This window comes from Cyrtonyx montezumae, unplaced genomic scaffold (assembly GCF_038088225.1).
Source record: "Cyrtonyx montezumae isolate F1298 unplaced genomic scaffold, pur_monq_1.0 scaffold_4, whole genome shotgun sequence".
Classification (NCBI taxonomy): Eukaryota; Metazoa; Chordata; class Aves; order Galliformes; family Odontophoridae; genus Cyrtonyx; species Cyrtonyx montezumae.
In genome coordinates this window covers 26866054-26889669 of record NW_027072045.1, presented here as the reverse complement: position 1 = coordinate 26889669, position 23616 = coordinate 26866054, and the positions used below count along the sequence as shown (strand labels likewise).

Below are 23616 nucleotides of genomic sequence, written 5' to 3'. Positions count from 1 at the left end.
AAAGCATTATTATATTTCAATCTGATTTTGTTTGTTAGCATTATATTGTGCTAGGACAGAAAGACAATGGGGCGCATTGTTTTTCATAACATAACCAAAGTTTTCTTTAAGTTATTTTGGTCTTGGGTTTATACTGTAACTGTCCCTGTCTGCACTGTGAATGTGACCATGTTAGAAAAAGAAATTGATGCGGAATGTGGGTGGCACTGGTGTCCCAGGAGCTATACTGTGCAAGATTGAAAATAATTGTGCAGTAATGCTGCTTTCAAGCTTAAAGAACTGAGCTTGTTGCAGGCTCGGGGATTGGAAGTGATTTTTCTAGACGAGCTTTTCGTTTCCCTCTTGATTGACATCACAGGCTTCGAGTTACACAGGATGATTCCAGGAATTGTCCTACAATAATCATTCTTTGAAAAACTGATTTTATGTTTGTGTTGCAGCCACAGCACTCTAAATCAGGAGATCAAAACTGATGCAATCTTTAAGTCTTCTCGTTTGTTCTGTTCAGTGGTTACATGTCATTCCTGGATATCAACCCCTCCCATGAGACAATATCCTTCATGTTTAACTAAACAATGGGCAGGAACCGCTCCAGTTTGCTTGTCGCACTCTCATGAGGTGAGCCCTGCCTTGCAATGTAAAAAGTAGTATTTTATTGCAGCCCGCTTGCCTGCCTCCCACAACTGGGTCTCTTTTCTTTTTTTCCCAAGTGAGTTGTTGGTGAGCAGGATCGGCCTGTCTGGCCTTATCGCTGTTGGCAGAGCTGCCTGCCTGCCTGCTAGGTGGCAGCGGGGGGCAGTGCTTCTCAGATGAGGCATTCCTGTGGTAGGGGAGGCCCTTGGTTTTTGAACAGCTTCCTATTGTTTGCATCTGCAGGTTGTCTCCTCCCACACTCTTCCAGTTCTTTCCTCCTCCCTTAAATTATTTTTCCATGCAATAGCATTACTCAGAGCAGTTTCTCTAATAGAAATAGTCCTCTTAGAGTTTTTTCAGCCTGCTCTGATCTCCAGTTTTTGATGCAATACAGATACAGAATTTACACAATCGAAACTGGCTCCTAAAGGTAGGTCCTAGTAATTTTTGTCACTTGTTTAAATTCAGTGTTGCTGCTGTTGTGACAGCAGTGTTTTTTGTTTTTTAATTAAATCTGAGTTCTAGCAGAAAACTTTTCAATGTTGTCCTCATTTCCAAGATGCAAAGTTGCTTCAGTTTGTTCTTAATCTACTTTTTCGTGTTTTGTTTCCTCTTGTAACACTGTTGAACATGTGTATGCGTTACATATATGCTTTCCAAGCCACAAGTCTCCTTGTGTTGGTCAGACCAGAGCTGCTACTGACTGCTGCTGTTCATGAAGGATGCAGAGATGAAGCCAGTCAGAATCACTTCTCACCTTGATGTTTGTCCTGTGACTAAAGGGGATATTGACAATTCGTTTTCCATACTTGTGATTTTTAAAGTATACTGTGTTAGAAGCTCTTAGGATTGTTTTTTGTTTGTTTGTTTCACGTAATAGAGATGCAATTATGTTTCCTTCTTCTTGTTATATTCTGTCTGAAAGGAAGTTGATAATGAAATAAGGCATTACATCTATATAGGGCTTTAAAATTACTTACAACATGTTCACTTGAGAAAGTAAGGGCTTGTTTTGGCTGGTTTCCTGGTTTCCTGCCTTTCATAAAGTGTTCTGTTTCCAAAATAAATAGTAATTGTGATGTGGATTTTGGAAGGGTCCCTTCTATAGCTCCCACTGCAGCAGCTTAGTGTGCAAAATGTCTTTGTTTAAATCTGTGAATTTGGAAAAATCACGAACTGTTTTTGTGCATTTGGTAATAGTAAACAGAGGCTTGAATTCCACAGAATGATAAATCCAGTTCTAAAATGTGTCACTAAAAGGGGGAAAAAAAAAAGGAAAACAAAAACCAACATATCATCTCCACTGCTCTTCATTTTGTGTAATAAAAACATTCTGCTTGTTCAAATGTTTTTCAGATTATTTTTTTTAAGGAATACCTTTTCTGTAATCTGTATGTTTTAGTATTTGACGTGGGACATAGCTGTAGGTGGAACTCAGCTGGGTGTGTGAAGCTGATGCAGAGCTGAGAGGAAGCCTGTGCTCCTGCCTTGCTGTTTGCTTCTCCTGTCCCCAGCTCTGACTTCTTGATAAGTTAATTCAGCTCGCTAAACCTACAGGAAATAAAGCAAGCCCTTCTCCTCCTTTTTTTCCCATCCCCCCACAAGTGCTAATTTTGTGAGCTGAATTTGCTCCTGTGAGCTAAAGGGCAGGGATGTTGACAGGCTGCGTGAGAGCTCTGGGATGGGGAGGAAAGTGCCCTCATCACTTTGGTGGCAGTTTGATTTCTGGTTCGTTTGTCTGTGTAAAATGTCACCCTCAGAAATCGCCTGTCCTCCCACTGAAAGCAAGAACATTGTATCGTGACCTCTGTCTGGCTCATTGTACAGGAAGGCAGGCATGAACTTGTGCTTGATGCAAGGTCAGATTTTCATTTGCCTGGTGATCTGCTGAATGTGGAATGAGTGGAAGAGAGAGAGGGGTGGCCCCAGCCCATCTGATGATTTGCATGCTGAAACAAACATGTCAGGAAGCTGCTGGTATTCATCTTCTATTAGAAAGTTCAGTGGGTCTTTCTTGCTAGCATGATCTACTTCATGGGTGTTCCAGAAGCCTTGGGAATGTGCTCACTGCTAATTAGGTGTTTTTCTTAGCCACAAAACAAAAAATGTGCAGTTCAAGAATCTCATGCTTTAACTCTAAAGCACTGTGAACTTAGTGCTTTATGCATTTCTTAAAGGTGTTTATTTGTAATGTAGTTAAAACCTACAGGCTTAAGTCACTGTTCTGTTTCAGTGTTTTATGTGCCTTACAAAACAAAGCAAGCTAAGCACTGTTTAGAGAGTTCCTGATGTAAGGCCAGAGATATGTGCTAAATAGTTAGAGAAGAAAAGGAAACATACTGTGTTGGCTGTCAGGATGAACAATGGTTTTGGCACACCTGCTGCCCAACTGCTGAGTTTTTCTATGCTTGGCAGGAAAGGAATGATTTGGAGGATAGCAGAATGATTTTGTAGATGTTTTTGGTACGTTTCCATCATCTCCTAGGGAGAGATAACGGAAGCCCTTGCTTTAAAATATGTCTGGGGCAGGCTGTCATCATCAAGCATTGGGGGCAGGATTTACTACTGTGCTTAGAAATGGGAATGTCAAGGTTGTGCTAGACCTGAAGGCCCTTAGAAGTGAACGTAGGAAGAGTTGGGCACCACTGGAGGGTGGGATATTTCAGAGTCAGAGCAAATTATGCTCATGTAATGTTTCTGAATAAGCAGAAGCAAACTGTTTTTACGCAAGAAAAGTAGTAGATTTTTGAATAATTGGGGAGCAAAATGAAGGGAGCTGAGACAAATGCATGTGTGGGAACATGCTGGAGTATGGTATGGTTTTCAGGTCTACCAAGAGACAAGTGATGTTAATCAGTTGCTGTTACTTCTGGGAGTTGTCACAGATGTAAGCTCTGAGATTACTTCTGCCATAGTTGTATGTCACAGCTATGCTGTTTCACACATTTTCCAGTTTCATCTTTTCAGGTTTTCATGTTTTGGTTAATAAGAATGTTTTGACCGATCTGTTAATGCATTTTATATAGTTCCACATTTTTCTTTAAATTTCACATTTAAACCAATTTCTTGTTCCGAAAGAAGATCTGTGTTTTGATTCCTGTCCTAACCAGTGAGTACCTTGATTGCCATGGTGTATTGTAATTGTGGATCTTGAGGGAACTGGGAAAGAAATGCAAATAAATTTCCTCTAAGCCAGCAGAGAAAACTTGCCTAGCATCACACATTTTTGCATCAAGCTCAGAATAGTTCAGCTTCAAATGAAGTGACTTCATCCTGATTGACCAGAAGTGTAAGATTTTTCCAGGTCAGCCACTTGGTTGCGTGTGCATGCACAGGTTCGTATGATTTATTAATCAGAGGAAGGATGCATAGGCTCTTAATCTGGACAGAATCTTTTTATTTTTTCCTGTTTCCCTTACAGGTGTGTGTAGGGAAGAGGGATATGTTGTAATGCTAGTTAAGCAATGGATAACAAGAATAAAATATTAAGTAACAGTGTGTCTGGATGCTTCCTTTCAGTATTGAAGGAGAGTACAGTATTTGGGATTTCTGAAGAAAGCATTTCTTGTGGTGTAATACAGTGACTGAAAATACCAGGGTATGTTAACGCCTTCTTGGTAAGGATAGGTGTTATGTTGCTTTTCCAGGTGTCAGGTAATTGTTCCGTGAAGGCTGCTTATTCTGAGGGAGCGGACTTTTAAGCCGGACAAAATCTGGTTTTGCTTTTTTGCTGCCTTTGTGGTGTTCTGGATCTGCACTTGGTTTTGTACCATGCTGCTAATCTTCCTCACGCCCTGTTCTGGCATGTGCAAGAGTTGCATCCCTTCGGCAGCTTTCCATGTTGCCGGCGTATTGTCTGGAGGTTTCTGGGGAAAACAACTTGCATCGTTCTGTGTATGAATGCTTGGATACCTGGGGCTGGACCACATCAACTGCTCGTGTTCTGGCGGGATTTAGCAGGAGGAGGTGTGGGCAACATGGGGCTGAGCTGTAAGGCAGAGGACCGGGCTCTGGGCAGCCATGCTATGGGGCTCTGGTGCAGCCTACCCTTGGGGCTGTCTGCAGACCGCAGTGGGTTGCTGTAGCAGGAAATGCAGTCCTCCACTGGATTGAGATGCCTGAGCTTTCTCCTGTGGAGAGCCCCCTTAAAGTTTTAACATCAGCAAAGATAATTTTTTATTTAATTAAGAGCTAGATATAAATTTAGCAGTTTTTAAAAGTGAAAATCCCTGAGAACTAGGGAAGGCAAGACAGCTGTGCTTGTGTGCAGCTTTCCTGTTGCCTGCTGTGACTCTGTGTCCCAGTCTGTTACCGAGGGGCCTCATAAGTCTGTCAGAAATGTTGTGCTATGTCTGAGGCCAGCTCGGGCCACTCTCTGGCTTGTTGTACCTGCAGACCCTGGAGCTATCTCCTTGGCACCTTTTAGAAGGGAGGACAGGGCTTTATCTGTGCCCCTGAGGGTGCTAAATGGCACAGCTACACTCTTCCAGGGATTAGGGGGTCCCAGGTGTAGTTAGAAGCAGGAAGGTAAACGCTTATGTGAACAGTGTCATCCTGAGACCAGCAAGATCCCCATCCATTGCTGTGTGTGATGGAGCAGAGGAGCCCTTCAAGCTGCTGTCATGTCTTGCCCTAGCCCTTTCCCCATAGTGTCTCTGTTTCAGCCCCAAGCATCTTTCCCTGTGGAGGAGCACAAGGCACCAGTTTAGGCTGGGCACTTCACTCTCTAGGGGGAAGAAAAGATGAACTCAGCACTTAGTCCCAGAACAGTATACCATGCTTTCCAAATTTCTCGTGTTCTGGACTGTACTAAGCTAGAAACTGTAATCCTCTGTGCATAACACAGCAGCATGAATAGTGGCCACTGGAATGTTACAGGGTTTCAGCCTGATACATGTTGTCTTTAGTTTCACAAGTGATTTCACCTATTGGTGTGCAATCCGTCTTGGGATGTGACAGAATACTTGCTTTTCAGTAAAATTCAAACCCTCAGCAGTGTTGAAATAGCTGAACATTACTAAAATGTTTAACTAAATCTCGAGGTAAACGTCCTTTTATTTTGAATCCAGGCTGAAATCTTGTCTGAAGCTCAGCAAGGCTTTTGCTCCTTCTAGCTACTCTTTCAGTGTTGAAGTCAGTGGCTTAAAAACTTGTTGCCTGGGTAGTGCTGTTGCTTTTTGGTATGGAAGGATGCGGATCTTCCTTCACACTTGCTCTTTTTCATTGTTTCAAAATAACAATGACAAAATAAGGGCTATTTTTCCTCCCTGTGTACACCTGTTGGTTAAAAATATTTTAACTTCTTAGGAAACCCACAGAATTCTCTTTTAATTGGATATTTCATAGTCTAAAATCACAAGCAAGGAGCTTCTCTTCTGCTGCTGAGCAATCTGCAAATAACATGCAGAGATTACTTTGGTGTGTACCTCCTCTTGAGCACTTTCTGTTTATTTTGAAGGAAGCTTCTGGTGCCACTCAGTAGTGTCATTTCATCACCAGGCAGAGCAAAAATAAATCAAAGCTGTTGACATCATTCTTCTTCTACTTATCCCAGCACCCAACTGCTCTGTTCAGCTTGTGTTATAGTGCGTTTGCACAGCTTCTGCTTCTGTGAGCTGTTAGGACAGAGCCTGCTTGTACTTAACAAGAATCTCTTTCATGCTTTGTGGATCTCTTCAGGCCACAGCAGGACACAAAATAATCCCTTTTACATTTGGTAATTTCCCTGTATTTCTCTGGTGAGGATGAAGTAGCCTTTCCAAATGAAGACAGTATCTTCGTGAGCCTGTATTTGATACAAAGTAATTGTAGAGAACAGCTTTTGTATTTTACAGAATGAACTGCTGCTTTTTTTTTTTCTTTCTCCAGCAAATGCCAAGATTTTAAGGTATTAAAGTCTGCAAGGAACGAGTTGTATAAGTTTATAAAATTGGCATGGAAGTAGTTGCCTAATAGTAGCATCTGTTAAGGCTAATACAAATGATCTTTAAAAGATTGTCTTAGAAACTTGAATTCAGATTTTGCATTGAAGGGCATCAATTTTATCCAAGTTTGTATCCAAATCTAACAGCTTCACCTTGCTTTCTGTTCTAACGTAAGATAAAGGAGTTGTATTTCTGAAAACATCCTTATGGGATGCAATCTGCATCCTTATGGGATGAAATCTTCACCTGTGTATACTGTGTGTTTGGTTTAGTGTTTTAGTTCCTTAAATACATTTCTTACTAATGCATTGTACATGAAAGAAAATACCTTTTGCCTGTTTTCTATTTATTTATTCCTGCAGTGAAGTAAGTTGAACTGGATTTGAAGGTGGTTTGGTTTTCCTTGCTTGATTTTTACAACCACCTCAAAAGTCAATGTCAAGAATTTTTGTTTTCCAAAGTAATTATTATAGCATCTCTTGCAGAATGAGTATAACTGCATGAACATTTGTTTACAGGTATGGGTGATACGGTCCAGTTTGTCCTCCTTTAGAATGATAGCGCCCTCACAGTTGGAGGGGACCCTTAAAGGTGACATAGTCTAACTCCCCTGAAATGAATGGGAACATGCACAGCTCAGTCAGGTTACCCAGGGACTGATCCAGCCAGGACTTGAAAGTCCCCATGGATCATTTAAATCAGGAGCATGGTTGTGCTTTAAATGTGCCATGATTTTGTTGATAGATGAAGAATGTAAGAATGCTGAGATCTTTTATTGATCAATTTACTTATTATCTTATTTAAATTGACAGAATGTCAGAACTCAGGCATAATAGATTGTCAATTTATAAGGGGTTTCTCAGTGAAAGTTGAATTTTTGGCACTGGAGGTAGTTGCAAATCCTGTTATACGTGAGTTCCTTTTCTTTATTTGCAGGAATTGTGGCATGACTTTGTCTGCATCTGATATTTAGCCGTTAGCTCAGGGCTGTTGTGCATCCGTGTGTTATTATTCTCTTCTTTATAACACACAGATCTGTGAATCACAGAATTGCAGGGGTTGGAAGGGACCTTTAGAGATCATCTAGTCCAACCCACTGCCAAAGCAGGCTCCGTAGACCAGGTTGCACAGGTTGGTGTCCGGGTTGGTCTTGAATGCCTTCAGAGAAGGAGACTCCACCACCTCTCTGGGAAAGGTGGGTGTTTATGGGGCTGTGTGGTGGTTGGGGCTGCGACTGCAGAGGGGCACAGTACTGGGTATGATCTTGGGATGTAGAAACCATGGGCAGAGGCCTTGGCAGTGTATTGTAAATGTTGTGTTTGCCAGAGGGAGACCAGAGCCCGCTCTACAAGTTCTTAATGTAAAGTTTCAGAGCTTGATTATGTCTCTGCCTCCTGTTTTAGGAAGGGGGACAAGTCACCAGCTTGCAAAAAGTATCTTTTCCTCTGTAATTTCCATTAAATCCATCAATCAGATGTTTTCTTCTGCTAGTTTTATAACAAACAGTGAATCACGTCTTCTAGTTTTATACAAAACAATGAATCAGCCTTTGATTCCTACTCCCCCTCCTTGGCTGTTTCAGTCTGTTGGTAAGGTACAGGAGGATATAAGGCTATGTTTTCCCCCAATCTGTTTAACTCTTCCCATGTACCATGGGCCACTGTTGAGACTGACAGGATGTTTGCATTCAGTAAGCTGTTTATGTTAGGTTCAGGTGTTTTTCCTACCCAAGTTCTGAAAGCTTCGGTGGATTTTGCGGAAATGCATCTGTATATAAAGCAAAATCAAGCGAAAATGAGTTCCTCTATTCTTATTAGTTATGCTTACTTCTCAAAACTAACAAATAATGATCTTAAAACCAAGATAAGATTGTTAAGCACTTATGCTTGCATGTGCATACTCGTGATTCTGCTGAAGTGTTATTTATAGCTATACAGCACAGATGACTGCTTAAAAGAGGGAAAAGCAGGCTGTTGTGGGTGCTGGGTGCATTGTTTTATATTTTAGTGTAGAAATGCTAATCCGTATCATGCTCTGCAGTACAGGAACACTCCTTGTCAGTTTTAACGAAGCAAGAAGAAAACATTTAGATGATTAGCTGTAGACAACTTGAACTGCTATTCTTTTTTTTCTTCACTCCACTCGTGCTCTGTCTTTCTCAGTTCCTCTTCACTGCTTTGGTTCAACACGTTGGTAAGGTACTAGGCTGGCAAGAAAGAGAATGTGAGATGCCATCCTGGTTTAAGTGGTGATAGTGGGATAGATAAATTAGTGAATTAAAAGGTTGAGAATAAGCTGTGGGTGTTATTGTAATACCCCAAACTATCCTGAGGTTTAGGGAATTACTCCCTGCTTTTTCCAAATGCCTTTAGGTGCTGTCAGGTCTGCTATCAGGAGAAAGACAGTGTGTTGTGGTGTTTTAACTATTAGGTTCTTAATACATCACCAGAAAGGCTGTTTTCCACTGGAAGACTGTCCATCTGTCTGGTCAAAGCCTATTGCTGCTCTCATCATCTTGCAGTCTATGCATGTTATGTGTTATCTTTCAAAATTCAAGTGTTAGTGTTGCTAGAGTTTATATTTTTGCTTATTTTTCTGTAAAATTTCTTGTTTCTCTGTGTTTTTTGTTGTGCATGGATATTTGTGTGTTTGGACATGCTGTTGTTATAAATGTGTTGTTGTATTTCAGTTTCCTAATGTGTTAGTGAAGGAGAGGGATTTGTGGTGCTGTAATGTGAACAGCATGTGAATTGGGATTGATAGCTGCTGCCTTTTGCTTAAAGGATGTTGAGTGTGAAGATTGACAGGAGAATTCATAGTTACTTCACAGTAGTTGCTATAGAAGAGGTTGAATTTTTCATGATTTTTTTTGGGATGCTATTAAACAAGAAAACTCTGCAAAGTCAGGAAAAGAATGGCAACAGGGTTTTAAGATCTAAAGTTGCCAGTCATAAAGCTTTGTGTTGCTGAATACTGCTGAATGCTAAAGATTTGAAAGATTCTGAACACTCTTTAGTCATTGTTAGCCTAGAATTTGCATGCCAATGTAGAAAATAATTATTTTCTTGGGTCAGTAGTGTTACCAGAATGGGAATGAGATTATTTTCTTGTCAATAAAGGCACCACAGGAAAAAGAGCCTTGAAATCTTTTTGCTCTGGCTGATGGCTGTAAAATCCAGAATTTTGCAAGGAAAATGTTTATACTTGGAGATTAAATCAAGTGCTGAATTCATCTTGAAGTTTCCTGTAGAAGGCCTAGGTAGGTGAAGTATGGGGAAAGAAATAACTGGTGGTGGAGGATGTCTCAGCGTTCACTAGAATAAAACTGCCCTTTCCATTTCACTATATAGTTAACGACTGTTACATTCCTGTTGGTCAAGATTTTCTGTGTTACGTAGGGTTGAATGGTGATTTACTGCTTTTGAGCTCTTGCCTAACGTCTGAACTGTGCTTATCCTAACTCCGTGTATTTCATAAGGAGTGGGATGAAGAGATGGTTTCCCCCTTCCCCTTTGGCAGTGTCGTGCACCAAGCCTAATGCAGATAACCTTTGGAGAGCAGTCTTGCATTTCATATGGAAGATGGTACGAACCTTCAGGAGATGTGCTTCAGAAATCCTCTGCTGCTCAGCTGTGTTGAGGTGTATGGTTTTGTTACCACTCAGCGGTCTTAAAGAGCTGAGCAACTGCAGAGGGAACATCTGAAGGAGTGTATATTATTCTACCTTCTTACTTAAGAATTCTTTGAGTTGACTTCTGTCTAGTCAACTTTTCTGAACTGTGTCTGTTCCTTCCCACCTTAGTGTTGGAGGAAAGCTGTTGGAGGTAATGGCTTCTTTGGGCTGCCTAGCAGTGAGGGGACAAGGTGCTTCCCAAGGGGCTGGTACCACAGCAGGCGCTGGCTGCCACTGGTCCCACAAAATCCACAGCCAACGCATGTGCTGGGAGTACCGTGATGCATGAGATCACTGTTATTAATACAGCATTTTCGATATGAGTAAAGGTTTTATCTGAGGAGTGAAATGTGTTTTGGCAATAAGCCCATACAAAGCAAATAGCGTGGCCTTTGCTTCTCTAGTTATGACCTCATATCTCATTGTTTGTCTTCCAACAGAAGCCTTGTATTGTTTGATTATACCACATAATGCTCTTAGCATCTGCAGTCCCTAACAAGAGAGATGCTTTCCTCCCATAACTTATAGATCATCTTGCAGGTTGAGGTGCATTTGATCAGGAAAGGCTGTAATGCTAGTTTTAGATATTCACAGCTGTGGATTTATTTTTTTTATTTTTATTTGTAACCTGCCTTTTAATAGTCGCCATGTTATGTTTGAGATCTTTATGGGATGGTTTTTAACAGCTTTTCCAGTTATTGAGATCCAACTGGAAGCTTAAGGCCCATTTAACTTCCTTATGAAAGTCTGGACCTGACTACCCTCTTTTCCCCTCTTTGTGTAGCTATATGGGATAAGACTTTTTCTGTGATGTCTGTCTGTCTGTAGGTTAGAACAGAAGACAGATTTCATCAGCCTGATGTATTGCTTTGGGTCAGGGTTGGGGGGGGGGGTGACAGCTGAGCCTCTGTGACCCTGCAGAAGCGTATCCACAGGCAGGTAGGGACAAGCAGAGGAGGGCTACCTTTGAGCTTGGGCAGGAGGGGGTGTCTCTGGCTGTCTGCTGTCACTGGAGCATTCTCAGTTCAAAGCCTGTGGCTTTCTGCCACTTTATTTTTTTTACAGAGAGAGATGCTCTTCAGAAAGATTTGGCTGACTGTCAAGCTTAAAATCAAATGGTTCAGATTAGATTAGTGTTCGTGGCGTTTCTTTTGATTGTTTTAAGACTGTGACCATTATAATTTGATGGAATACTTGCAAGCACTGCTGCTTGCAGTAAGGAATGAACTGCCTTCGTGCAGCATAAAACTGTTTCACCTCAGCAGCCTGCAGTCTCGCTTTCGGATGTTTGTGAAGAATACATCTCCACACCACTTGTTGGCCTGAGCTGCTGACAAGAACATCGAATGGGTTTCTTTTGCTTTTTCCTCATGTATCTACTAGTCTGAGAAGTCAGCGCAAGCATACACTCTTGCTTCATTTAACAAGTGCTTTCTTTCTGAAACCTGTGGAATTAATAAGCTGTTTGCTAGCTGAGGATGCCAACCTTTTGGCTTCAAGGAGTGGCACTCCCCAGAAGCTTTGTCCTCGTCACTGTCTTGCCCGCAGACCATTTTTCCAAACTTCCTGCATACTCTGGATGTTTTTTTCTAATGTGGTTCCAGGGAGCTAGCGGATACTCAGAGCTTTGTCATACTTCTACAGTGCTTTGCATATAGGAGTTGTGCAATGGCAGAAAGAAAGATAAGCAAGAGCAGTATGAGGATGTTATGGGAACCTGCTGTGCTGTCAGTTCCCCGCTCCACCCAGTAGGCAGAAGTAGCATAAAGCTTTGTAATTAAGTTATTCCTTTAAGCAGAAGACTGAAAAGTGGTTTTTTGTCTTTGTCCTGGCACAGCAATCAAGACTGAGGAAAATGCGTGCAGAAAGCAAAGACTTTTCTTGTCCCACATGCACTGTTAAGGTTCTTGTGGACAGAAAAGAATGGAAATGAGTGTACCTTCTAGTAGTGAGTCTACCTTCCAGGTGCGCAAAGAAAAATCTCCCTGATATTTCCAGCTAGCTGTGAATCTCAGAGATGAGATGTGCTCTAGAGGACATCATCTCCTGTTTGGTGCTGAGGCAGCTGATGTTTGTCAGGGATATTTACTTTCAAGATTGCTGTGCTGTTCACTCTTTGCTTCAACCAGCCTTATGGCTATTAGGTAATTAAAGCTTTTTCTGTCCCCCTATTTTATCACCTCCAACACTGAGCTTCAACTGAGATGCAGAGCTGGATATTTTTTGAGGTCTGAATTGTAAATGATGGTCTTAATATTGATGAGATCTGCAGTTAAATATGATTTAACCAATGCAGAAATCAAACAATACTTACATAATTTTAATTACATGGATAAAGTGTTATCAAGCTTCTGGCTGTGGGAACTCTCCCTTGGGCTGACAGCAGCCATGGGATCAGGGCAGGTGGCCCTGCTGGAAGGCAGATGCACAAAAAAGGCATTGTATTGGACTAGTCTCTCTTTTGTAACAAAAGGGGGGTGGGGGGGGGTTCATTTCTTGCCTGGTCAGGCTTTCAGATGTATTTTTGTATGGGAATTTACTCTCAGCATCAGTAATCAGTTAGTAACCACTGCTCTGGAGCACATTCTTTTCGAAAACCACTTATTGAAGCATTTACTTTGTTTTATGTGTCCTTTCAGATATGTAAAATTCATTAAAAATAAATTCTGGACTGCTGCTCTTACTTAAGTGCGATGAATACTTTGTTGGTGCTTTCAGCTATACCTCGAGCTAAATGGAAGCGTCTCCTTTCCCTAATTCAGCTGTTATATTTCAGCCTTGTCCCTGAAATGGTACATCAAGCAACTGCCCAAAATGTGTGAGGAGACATGAGGATTCAAGTAAGAGAGAATCTTGACGGTTTTTCCCCTTAAAGCACAGTGTAATAGTGGGACCTCACCAGAGAAGTAAGGATGCAGCTGGAGATGTTCTGTTGGTGCAATTGATTTAGTAATTGAATGTGAGGATGTTCCTGAACTGTGTGTGAAGTGTCTGTGAGAGCAGCATGCCCTGCTGTCCCAAGGGTGCACTGGCAGGTCTCTTCAGGCCAGAAGCAGGTGCGGAGTTGTGGCCAGCGCTGGGGGTGGGCTGTCAGGGATGCAGGGATGAGGGTGCTCTGCTCCAGTCTCTATTACTGGGCTGGGAGCCCTCTCTCCCTAAAGAAGATGCTCCCAGCAGCAGGAAAGCTAGTTGAAGGAAGATCTGGAACGTTTAATTTCCATTTTTAAGTTGTGTGTTCTTAATTTATTCTGTATTATAATATTTTTATGTCAGGGCAACTTTTTAAGGGATCTAATTTAGCTTTATTTAATCAGACTGGCTAGAATAATTTTGTACCTTGTTCCAGTGAATAGTGTTCATCAGATAGTAAACAAGACTCAAGATTGTTACAAGTTTTTTGGGCTATCTGCCTTAGTTCACTGTGTCTCTAAGCTAATGTTAGGAGTAATGAACCAAGAGCATTGTTTATGCTTTTGCACTGGCACTCCTGTTTTGTATTTCTGTAATAGTAGAACTGAGCAGTGGGAAACATATCTGTTCTGGAAGAACAGTGTTCTCAGGTCTGATAACGCCGTTCTCTTTTACTTCAGCCTGTTTTTGCTGGGGTCATGCCATGCTGACACTTGGGCATACAGGAGTTACAGGTATTGAATGTTGGTTTTTTGTTTATTTTTGCTATACAAGAGCTATATGGAGCTGCTGTTGTTGTGACCTAACATTAAAATGCTGCAGAAGTCTGGGAAGCTCCATCAGCAGTTCAATTACAGGAATTTTCCGTCTTAATTAAAAACAAAAAAACAAACAAAAAAAAGGAAGTCTGGATTCTTACTAGAATAACAGTCTTAAAGTCTAAGAAATTTATTTAATCAGAAATTGAAGTATTTTCCTCTCACTTAGTCGTTCTGTGCTGTGAAGCACATACGTACTTTGTGAAAATGTTACTGTGGTTACCTTAAAGAAAACACACTTGTGTTCTGTTTCACGATTGCGGTTGAGGTCTGTGATGCTCACACAACGCCTGTGGGAGCATCTGTGTGTTGGAAGAGCACCTCCTGCCTGTGCCCTTACAGCCACTGCTGCTTTGTGTGGCTTTGTTTTGTTGTGTTGTTTTGTTTGGAACTGTATGCTGTGCCTTTAAAACAGGAGTTAGCTTCTTTCTGGTGGTAACTGCACCAGCTGTGAAAGCAAAGAGTATTTTATAGCTGCTTTTTCTCCGTATGTTCTTTTCTTCCTGCTTGTGTTTTGTTATCCTTTTTTGAGTTTTGTAGTAGAACAGAGCTGTAGTGAGCGTGTAAGTGATTTGAATGACCATCGTCTCATACACATTCCATAGGAATTAGGATTCTGTTTTGTAGCTGTTGTACAATGTTGGCAAGTTTTAGTGTCTGGTAAAGTGTGAAGCTCCCATTTATCTGTGGAGATCTGTTTTTGTCGTAACTGGGTGGTTACAGATTACAGCTTGCTTCTTGTTCTCTTAACTCTGCAGTGGCCATTTAGGTAAAGGAGCAGGTTGAATTTATTCCTGGGAACCTAGGAAAGGAATTGCTTTCTGTACAAATGCAAAAAGCTTGTGTGGTGGTCACTGTGAGCACTCTGCCATCGCAGCATTCTCCTACTGATGGTAGATGAAATGCAAAGCCTCCCATCTATTTCTGGTCCCAACACAGTGAAAATTCATAGGAAAAAAAAAGGGTACACAGTGTAATAACTGAGATATCTTGGCGTGGAGTTTTGTAGCCCATTCTGAGATCAGAATCTTGTCTTGGATTTGAAATTCACTGAGTTTTTATGCCCTGCTGCTCACACCTGTCCATCTGGCATGTGTTTTGGGTTGTATTTCTCATCGGTGCTGTGAAAAGGAGAAGCGTGTGACTCAGAGACTTTTTGTGAGTTAGTGCAGGGTCTGCAACCTCAGCTCATTCCTCATGGCATTCTGCTCTTATCTCTTCCTACTGCAAGAAGTGGTGGTTTACAGAAATCCTTGCATTGCTGCCTGAAACTTACTTACCTCACGCAGTTTGTTTGGCTTGCGATTCATTTATGGGATTGAGCAAAGAAAAGGGGAATGAGGCTGAAAATGCTTTGAAATGAGTCCTGTGTATGTTCAGCACTCAGGAATGTTGTGCGACTGGCGTGATAATGGTCTGTGTCTGCAAGCACATCTGAGCCTTCTGCATGGCATACTGGCAACCATGAAGAATATTCATATCTTCATGGATGTTTGCCTGCCTTACAGTGACACAGAGACTTCATTTGTGTTTGTAATGTGAGATTAATGAACGTATAAATGAAAGGCTACTAGAAGGGGATGGATCAGGCTGCTTTAATGCATTTCTGGATGTTGATTAAGTTCTTCGTGTTTTGAGAGAAGATGAAAACATTGTGATTGTTGGGAAAGTAAAAGATGTACCTCCACAGATATCCAGGTTATCTTCAACTTCATAAGGAGTTACTCTCAGGGTTATTTTGCTGATGCTTGAATTCTGCCTGTACCTGTTCAGTAGTGACACTAGTGCAATTACAACTTCAGAACATGTGGAATAGGCTAGTCTTGTTCATACTGCTCATAATAGTTGTACCCAATTTTTATCCTCTTACCGAAAATGGGATAATCCTAAATCTCGTTGGTGATATACCAGGAGAGCGCTATACAATCCTCAGTCTTGCAAGAATTTTAAATATTTTATCATAAATTCTTGTACTTCCTGTTTCTAGGAATTTCTTAAATACTTTTTTCTTACTTACTTTATTTATTTATTTTATATTTCCTTAAAGTTAAGGGCTGAAGTCCACTTGTGATGAGAAGAGCAGTTTACTGGTTCTTTTCACTTCTTGAGAAGCATCGCTGTATCCTGAAAGAGGCATAGTCTATTAATGTCAATTATATAGATAAATACCATCTCTGATTAAGAAAATGTGGGGAGTGTTTTGTTTGAAGGCAGCTCTGTCTTCTGAGCTGGTGGGAAACTGTGTGCCTTCCTCATCTCATGATTTTAGAATTGATGCAAAATCCCAACTCTATCATCGACGGTTTATTAACATTCATAATGTTATCCCACTACTTTGTGAGTTGCAAAGAGATCTTTAAGAAGTTTGATGCTTAAGCATTGCAAAGGATATGTGTGAAAACTGACATGGAATTCATGGAAATGTTTGGGTTTTCATTCTGTTTTAAAATCTGTCTTCCTTCTTAACTCTTCCACTGTACCTGTCCTCGTTGCTCTAACATTCTTTTCTTAGAATTGTGTTCTCCCTGTTATTTTATTTTTTGGGTGGAGGAAGGTTTGGTTTTTTTTTTTTTCATTGTCTCAGAAGATTCTGTGTATTGTGGGAGGTGAGGCAACGCTGGTCTTGGCAGAACACCATAAAGCCAAGAGAATAATTAAATGACGCAAGCCTTTGATTATTTTTCTCTCTCAAGCTTTCTGGCACGGCTGGGCCATTCTGATTGCAAAAGGAGGATCAGGAGGAGAAACTTCTAAAGATTGCAAGCAGAATTAGAGGAACTGCATCAGAGACTCCTTGCTACTCTCCGGCTCTTTGCTCTTAAGTTCTGGAGTTGCTGCTTTTTTTTCCTGTGAGGATAATGCCTCATTCGTCACCCAAGACAGAAGTAACTGGAACAGAGCTGCCGAGGTTTTATTTTGGTTTTGGTTTCTCTGCTCTCTCGCTAATTGGATTTTTCCTGTCTTCTATGGAGGGATTATAAAAGAATTAGTGAAGCTGTTTTTCTGGGGAGGCAGCAGGGGAAGGTAGCTGTTGTTTTTTTTCTTCTCTTGTTTCTGGGACTTCCTCAATCTGCTGTTTGTTCCACTACCCACTCAGAAAAAGGAGCAACAGCATAACAGATGAACTTGCAAGACCATGGATTCCTTCCCTTTCGCAAACTTTGTGGCTGCTTGTAAAGGAGATTTTTGCATACATATGCATCAAATGAATAGTATCCTCGGCTGGGTTTAGAAGAAACTACTGCTGTCCTGAAGAAAAGATGAATTCCATTTAAATTATAACGTGCAGAAGGTTGGATGTTGTTCCAGTTTTGAATTTTGGTGATCGAGTGAAATACTCTGCCAGACAAAACCTACCTGTTCTCCCGTCAAAACAGGAAGATGTCTTGGAAAAGAAGTTACTTTTCTGTGGGTCGAGGGAATGTCCAAGGGATGTTTACTCCACGAAATACAACCTCAATAGCACCCAGTAAAGGTCTCAGCAACGAACCGGGGCAGAACAGTTGCTTCCTGAATAGTGCTCTACAGGTAAGAACACGATGTAAACTGTTTCTGCCACCTCTTTTTGTCACTTGCAATACTTTCTTAGGCAACAAATGCAGTTGGGCTAGGCATCATAATTGTAAGCCTAGGTAAAATAAAATTCAGTTTGGAAATGCATGTTTGTTACATTATAGAAAAGCTTTTCTAAGTTTCAGTTTTTCTTTGTGTGTTGACACTTGAATCCTTTCTGTCTGTATAAACTGGTAAGCTGTCAACCAAATATAAACATGTGTAGAAAACTTAATGCAACATTCTACTCATTTAAATTATGTCTACTCCTTAAAGTAAATTAATTTTTTTTATGATCCAATCCAGGTAAGGGGTTGATAACATCTGTACAAAATCCTTTTAATGCAGTCCAATTTTCTTTTTTACTGCTGGTTTGCAGTTTAGATGCTGGAGTACTTACCTTTGATCTAGAAGAAATAATTGTCCTTTGTCAACATGCAGTGAGGTGGCTGCTTTACTTATATTGTCACTGTTTACGTATTCAGGGCATCTATTTGAGTTTAAGCCCTCAGTCTCATTCCCATAGTGTTATTTGTCTGGGTAGCACAGACTGTGTTGCTGCAGCTTTTTTTCATGGACATAATTAGTTTCTCGGCTTGCTTCAGGCTTCAAGATACCCTGGTGATGCAACTAATACAAATGGAAACTTTAGTGACCTTCCATAGTCTTAGTGTGCCAGGAAGTACAGAACTAGGTATGAAGGTAACTCATTCAAGAAAAGTGCAGTTTTCAGTGATGCGTTAACTGCTTTTGTTAAGTTGCATGGTGCAGTCACTGGCTGCCTCCTAATCCTGAGTTAGTGAGCCTAGGTCAGAACGAAGCAGAGCACAGTGCCAGCTGTGTGCTGTACAGGAAGGTAGAAGCGTGTGGCCTGGCTGTCAGTGTGCTTCAGAAACAGTTTTCTTCTGATGCTCAAGAGAGAATACCAAAAATACTTGTAGCCAAAACGTATTATTTATTGCTATTATAATTATTTTAAAACCAGGATGTTAATAATTTCATATTATGTATACTTTTGTTTCTTGTCTTAATTCTTTTATATTCAGTCTGAGAAGTCTCATGAATGCTTGTTCTTTACTTTTGAGTATTTCTATAATCATTCAAGGTAAGCTCCAAAGGCAATTACACTGACAAACTGGACTAGTTCCGAAACGTTTCTTCTTTTTGTGGTCTGCAGTAGCTGTTCAGGAATGTTGTATGTAATCAGATGCTTCAGAGACTTACATTGCCTCCCAAGCTCTTAAGTGCAGGGAGAGATTGAGTAAAAACATAACCCCAACAATTCTGAGGGTTTGAGAAACTTTACAGTCAAATATGTCCTAAAAGGGTTGTTTTCGTAGTTCAGTTTTGGTAGCATTTAGGTGCTTGTTAACAAATTGTTTCAGCTGCTTTACATTTCTTGAAAACAATACCTTTTTTTTTTCTGGAATGCTGTTTTTCTAGTTAGTTTTTCAGGGCAAACTAATTGGTTAGATGCTTGGTCCCTCTGTTGGTGCTAACAAAGTGTTCAGTCAGTCACATGCCAGCCTCAACCATTGTGTTCTGCCTGGAGCCTGGCACAGTGCAATTCAGGTCAAGGCTGCTCTCAGTGTGGGCTTCTGCCTCCTGTCTGAAGGCAGGGCTGGCAGGAAAGTCCACTTACTGCTTCCTGAAGCAGCCTGCAACAACCATGAGGAGCTGCTCGTGAAACACCTCGGGTCAGCATGGCACTGTTGTTCAGATGGGAATTTATATGGTTGCCCAGGTTTAGTAGTACAACTTAACCCCAAGCTTGGTGCTGTTCCAGCCAAGTTTGCCTCGTATTGTTAACATGATGCATAAAAACCAGTTTTTGTATGCTGTGATCACCACCTCAATAACCTGTCCTGAAAGAAAAGTATAACTGTCCACACTGGTTAGGCATAGACATCTGCTGGTCATCACGGTGTGTAAAAGTACTTCCTCATGACAGGATTTGGGCATAGGAAATTCTAGCAATTTATTGTTTTGACATTCAGGAGCTTGTTAAAGCACACGCTGCTGGTGCTCCACTTCTGATATTTGCCCTTTCTGCTCAGAGCATTGATGCTGAAGGGAAGGAGAAATGGGATCTAAGAAGCTGACCTGGGCATCTTGGAGTTGTTCCAGCTCTGTGCGGCTTTGCAGTATGGTACTGCTGCACAAAGCAGTATGGTTTTGGTCTAAAGCACATGAAAAGGATTTGAGAGAAGTGTCCTGCTGTAGCTTTATGTTTATAAGTGCTACAGTTCTTGAGGAAGGAAGGTGAAAATGTCAACTTGCAGTTAGTTAAAAGAGATGCTCATTTGCATTAGTGTAATTTCAGAGTTGTTTAGTGTGTGCAATTTTACTCAAAACTTTATGCAATATTTTATTTTCTGTATTTATAAAATTGTGTTCCTCTTTGTGTTTCAGGTTCTTTGGCACCTGGACATTTTTCGCCGCAGTTTCCGACAGATCACAACGCACAAATGTATGGGAGACTCTTGCATCTTCTGCGCTCTCAAGGTAAAGATAGGAAAATAATTTTTTTAAATAACATAAATATCTACAGTATTTTTATGTCTAATTAAATTTGCATCTGAAAATTGGTGTGAGCAAAGGTAAATCTGATTAGGTACAGCATGCAGCTCTCACAGTGCTGTGTTTTAAAATATGTTCAGCAAACACAGTGTGGAAAATGCCATAGGTAAGCTGCAGGTAGGACTCTGTCATCAGTGGAATGCAGATCACTGCAAGCCCCAGTGTTTCAAATATCACTTCAGATGGTAAAACCTTGTTATCCTTCTTTAGTTTCCTAAATTGTCATTTGGCTTATAAATATTTTATCATATATGGATAATATCTTCTTCAGAGTTCACTCTTCCTTCAGAGCTGCTTTAAATGTTAGCATGAAAGGCCTTCTGTTTAAAACTGTTGGTTATATGAGGCTAAAAGCTATTTTCTACTGTAAATAATGACATCTACATTAAATGGCTCAATTCTTTTTGGTCTGTGATTTAGAAAACATCAATTTTTAGATGCAGATAAAATACTTATCTCAGGTGCTGCCTGGACAGTAAGATCTAGATGCTAGTTGTTGTTCAAAGTACTGTACATACGTCACTAAACTGTACAATCCTACATCTCTGTTTGTATTTACCCATTACTTTCTATTGCTTCTGTTTTGGATTTTGTGTGTGTTTGTGTTCTCCTTTTTAAATTCTGCTGTAAACCTACTGCTGCCTCTGTAGCCTGGTGGGAGAAACTGTTGTAAGCAAAACATGATGAAAACACCAGCTTTAATGTTTCTGAGTGATTTTCTTTCTGAAATCACTAAGTCATCTTCTTTGATCATAAATGGGTTGTAAAATTTTAGTAAATATTAAAATTTGTTGTGGGAGAATTTATTGTACTATGAATTCTGTGCACAGCGATGAAAGGGAGAGATAGTATGTTTTATGGCAAAATTGAGAGTGCAAGGATTGAACTGAGATTATCTGAAGTTCGTAGGCAGTACTTATGGTATAATAGCAGTCCTGCTACTGCTGTGTGATTTTGAGAGGTACTCTGGTCAAGATAGCCTCAAAATGAGCTACCTAGGGAATTTTTAGGATGTTCTGGTGGTGTTTTCCATTGCAAAAGAATAGCAAACTTTTAAGGCATAACTTATTCTCTTTTATTTCTTTTGAAGAAGAATCTGTATCAGCGCATGGTGCAATGATGAGAGGGATTTTTTTGTAGCAGTATCTTCAGAAGAGGATGCTACAGTATGTTAGGAGAAGGATAACTCATCCAAAGTGAGAAATACAGCTATGCAAACAAAGAGAAGGTGGAATATTGAGTATCTCTCTTTCCCTATTGAGAAATGGCAAAACTTCTTTTGGTTTGAGTTCATGAAATTCAGTGGTATTGGTGACTCAAAGCTAATTCCCTCAAGTATTACCAAGTGTTTGCTGGTGTTCTTTGGTAAGTAAAGGCAGAAGAAACAGGATTTGGGAAGTGAACATGAATAAAAGCTTTTGTTGTTCTCCTGTTCAACAAAGGAGCAAGATATTGCAGGGAAATACCAGGAGTTCAGGTTCTGCCATTTGGCTGAAAGTACAGTGTACTCTGAGGCAGGTATGCTTTGTTTTAATATAAAGATAATAGCTGAAGCCTTGTTCAGAAAGAGAGCACTGAGGAAGAGGGGAAAAAAATGGCAGTCCGTGAAAGAGGAGAGGATGAATTTTTATGTAGCTGTTACAGAAGGGTAAACAGAGCTCTGGGACAATCTGCACACAGAGATTGTAGTTTCCTTCTCTGGAGGTATTCAAAACCCACGTGGACACTTTCCTGCGTAACCTACGCTATGGAGCCTGGTTTAGTGCAGGGGTTGGACTTGAACTCCAGAGGTCCCTTCCAACCCCTATGATTCTGTGAACTGTGTACTAAGATGCATCTGGAGTAGCAGTGTTAGAGGAGGAAAGCACTACAGTAAGACAAGGGTAGCAGGATCTCTGGAATATATATGTTAAAAGCAGACATTGGGTCAAGTAGTATTTAGTTTTGTTGATATGATTCTTGCTTTTGATGTCTTGCTGAAGTGTGCAGCATGCCGTTATAAGCTTCTAAGTGTTAGAGTGGTTGAATTCACTAATTGTGTGCCTGCAGTCATACACTTATTTTTAAATAAACGCAGCCTTACAAAAACTTGCTGCTTTCTCTTCTTGCTCGCAGGTATCTTCCACGATTTTTTTGTTTGCTTCCTTTCTGTAGTTCTTAACAACTCCGTGTTCAGCCATAACATGTTACAAACCTTAACTTTCCAGCACTGTGCTGAATCCTGAAAGTTCTTTTGCACACTTTAGAATACTTAAATTTGGTTGTGTGGAATTCTAGTAGCTTACCAAATTCAATATGCAATTAAAAATACTGAAGAAATGCACAAAGAAGTAAAGAATAATCTGGAAAATTATTTTTGAATGTGGGCTGTAACCAGTACTCAACAAAGTAAATAAAAACATTCCAGCTGGCTTTAATCCGAACCAAATTATTCATGTTTTCTCTAGCCAGTCTGTTCTGCACAGGAAATATCAGTGTTTTACCCAAGTTTATTCTACTAACTTCAGATTGCTTACATACATTTATTGTAAAACTATACAAGAGGGAAAAAAACGATAGAAATCTGCTTGTTAAAAGTCAGAACTGTTTTACTCCTGGTTTCTTTATGTTCATTAACTTAAAAGTATCTCACAGTTTTGTTATTCTCGGAGTAATGTCATAACAAGTTTCCACCTTCATTAGATGGCATAAAATGTTGATGTTCATATACAAATACTTCGAAGATTTCCCTGATTTTCATGGTATTATCTGAATAATATTTGAATCGGTATGTAATACTCTAAGTCAAACTGGAGATGTACACCACCCCCCACTTCCAAACCAAACAAACCCCTCACAGACATCAGAAACATAGGCTATCTTACTTACAACTGGAGGAACGGGGCTCCAACGTGAACAGGGTATGTGTGAGGGGATAATATCATACTATGGAGATGATTGCATTCATCTTCATGAACCCCTTAAGCAAGGCAGTATGAGGGAGGAGAAATAAACTAACAAAAAAAAACTGTTTTAAAGTGTTTACTTGTTCTCTGCTGCCCTCTGGATCAGTGATTCTCAAATTGTTCTTTTGTTTCCTGAAGGAGTTGGAGCTGTCTGGCACATGGTATGTGTAAACTTGTATATGACAAATGTGATCATGTGCTTAATGTGCACTTATTACTGTGGGCATCACCAAGAGTGATTTGTGTCCCAGTGCAGCCAGATCATCCCTTTCCATCATTGTTCATCTTTTCCCCTGCTCTGGTCTTCTTGTCTGCACTGGAAGCCTGTAACTGTTGTCCTGCCAGGGTATTGCCAACTTAGCCTGTAGGTCTTTGACATCCTCTTTCTCTTGAATCTTGCCTTAGGCTTTGCTAAGATGAGGGAGAAGATATGGCTGGATCCAGTGGGAAGCCAAGAATTTGGAGCTCTATGCCATGCGAAAATCTCCTATTAGGGTCTGGGGAGAGGTAATTAGCTTTGCATGCTTCCAGGTGGACCTGCCCGAGATTCTGCCCAGACCGAGTGAGGATGGGGCAGGATG

General features: G+C 40.6%; 1 protein-coding gene across 3 annotated transcripts in view; it reads left to right on the top strand.

Moving 5' to 3' along the window:
- The first annotated feature begins 824 nt into the window (after positions 1 to 824).
- The window catches only part of USP54 (ubiquitin specific peptidase 54), a 66520-nt gene continuing 43728 nt past the window's right edge, over positions 825 to 23616 (top strand). Inside the window, exons 1-3 of one of the 3 annotated variants that reach the window (XM_065746587.1) lie at positions 825 to 1063; positions 16652 to 17486; positions 19923 to 20015. In XM_065746587.1, the coding sequence (XP_065602659.1) occupies positions 17340 to 17486; positions 19923 to 20015 (240 nt within the window). In that variant the 5' untranslated portion in view covers positions 825 to 1063; positions 16652 to 17339. The remainder of the gene's footprint in view (positions 1064 to 16651; positions 17487 to 19922; positions 20016 to 23616) is intronic. The other 2 variants (XM_065746586.1, XM_065746585.1) reach the window with 2 other exon arrangements.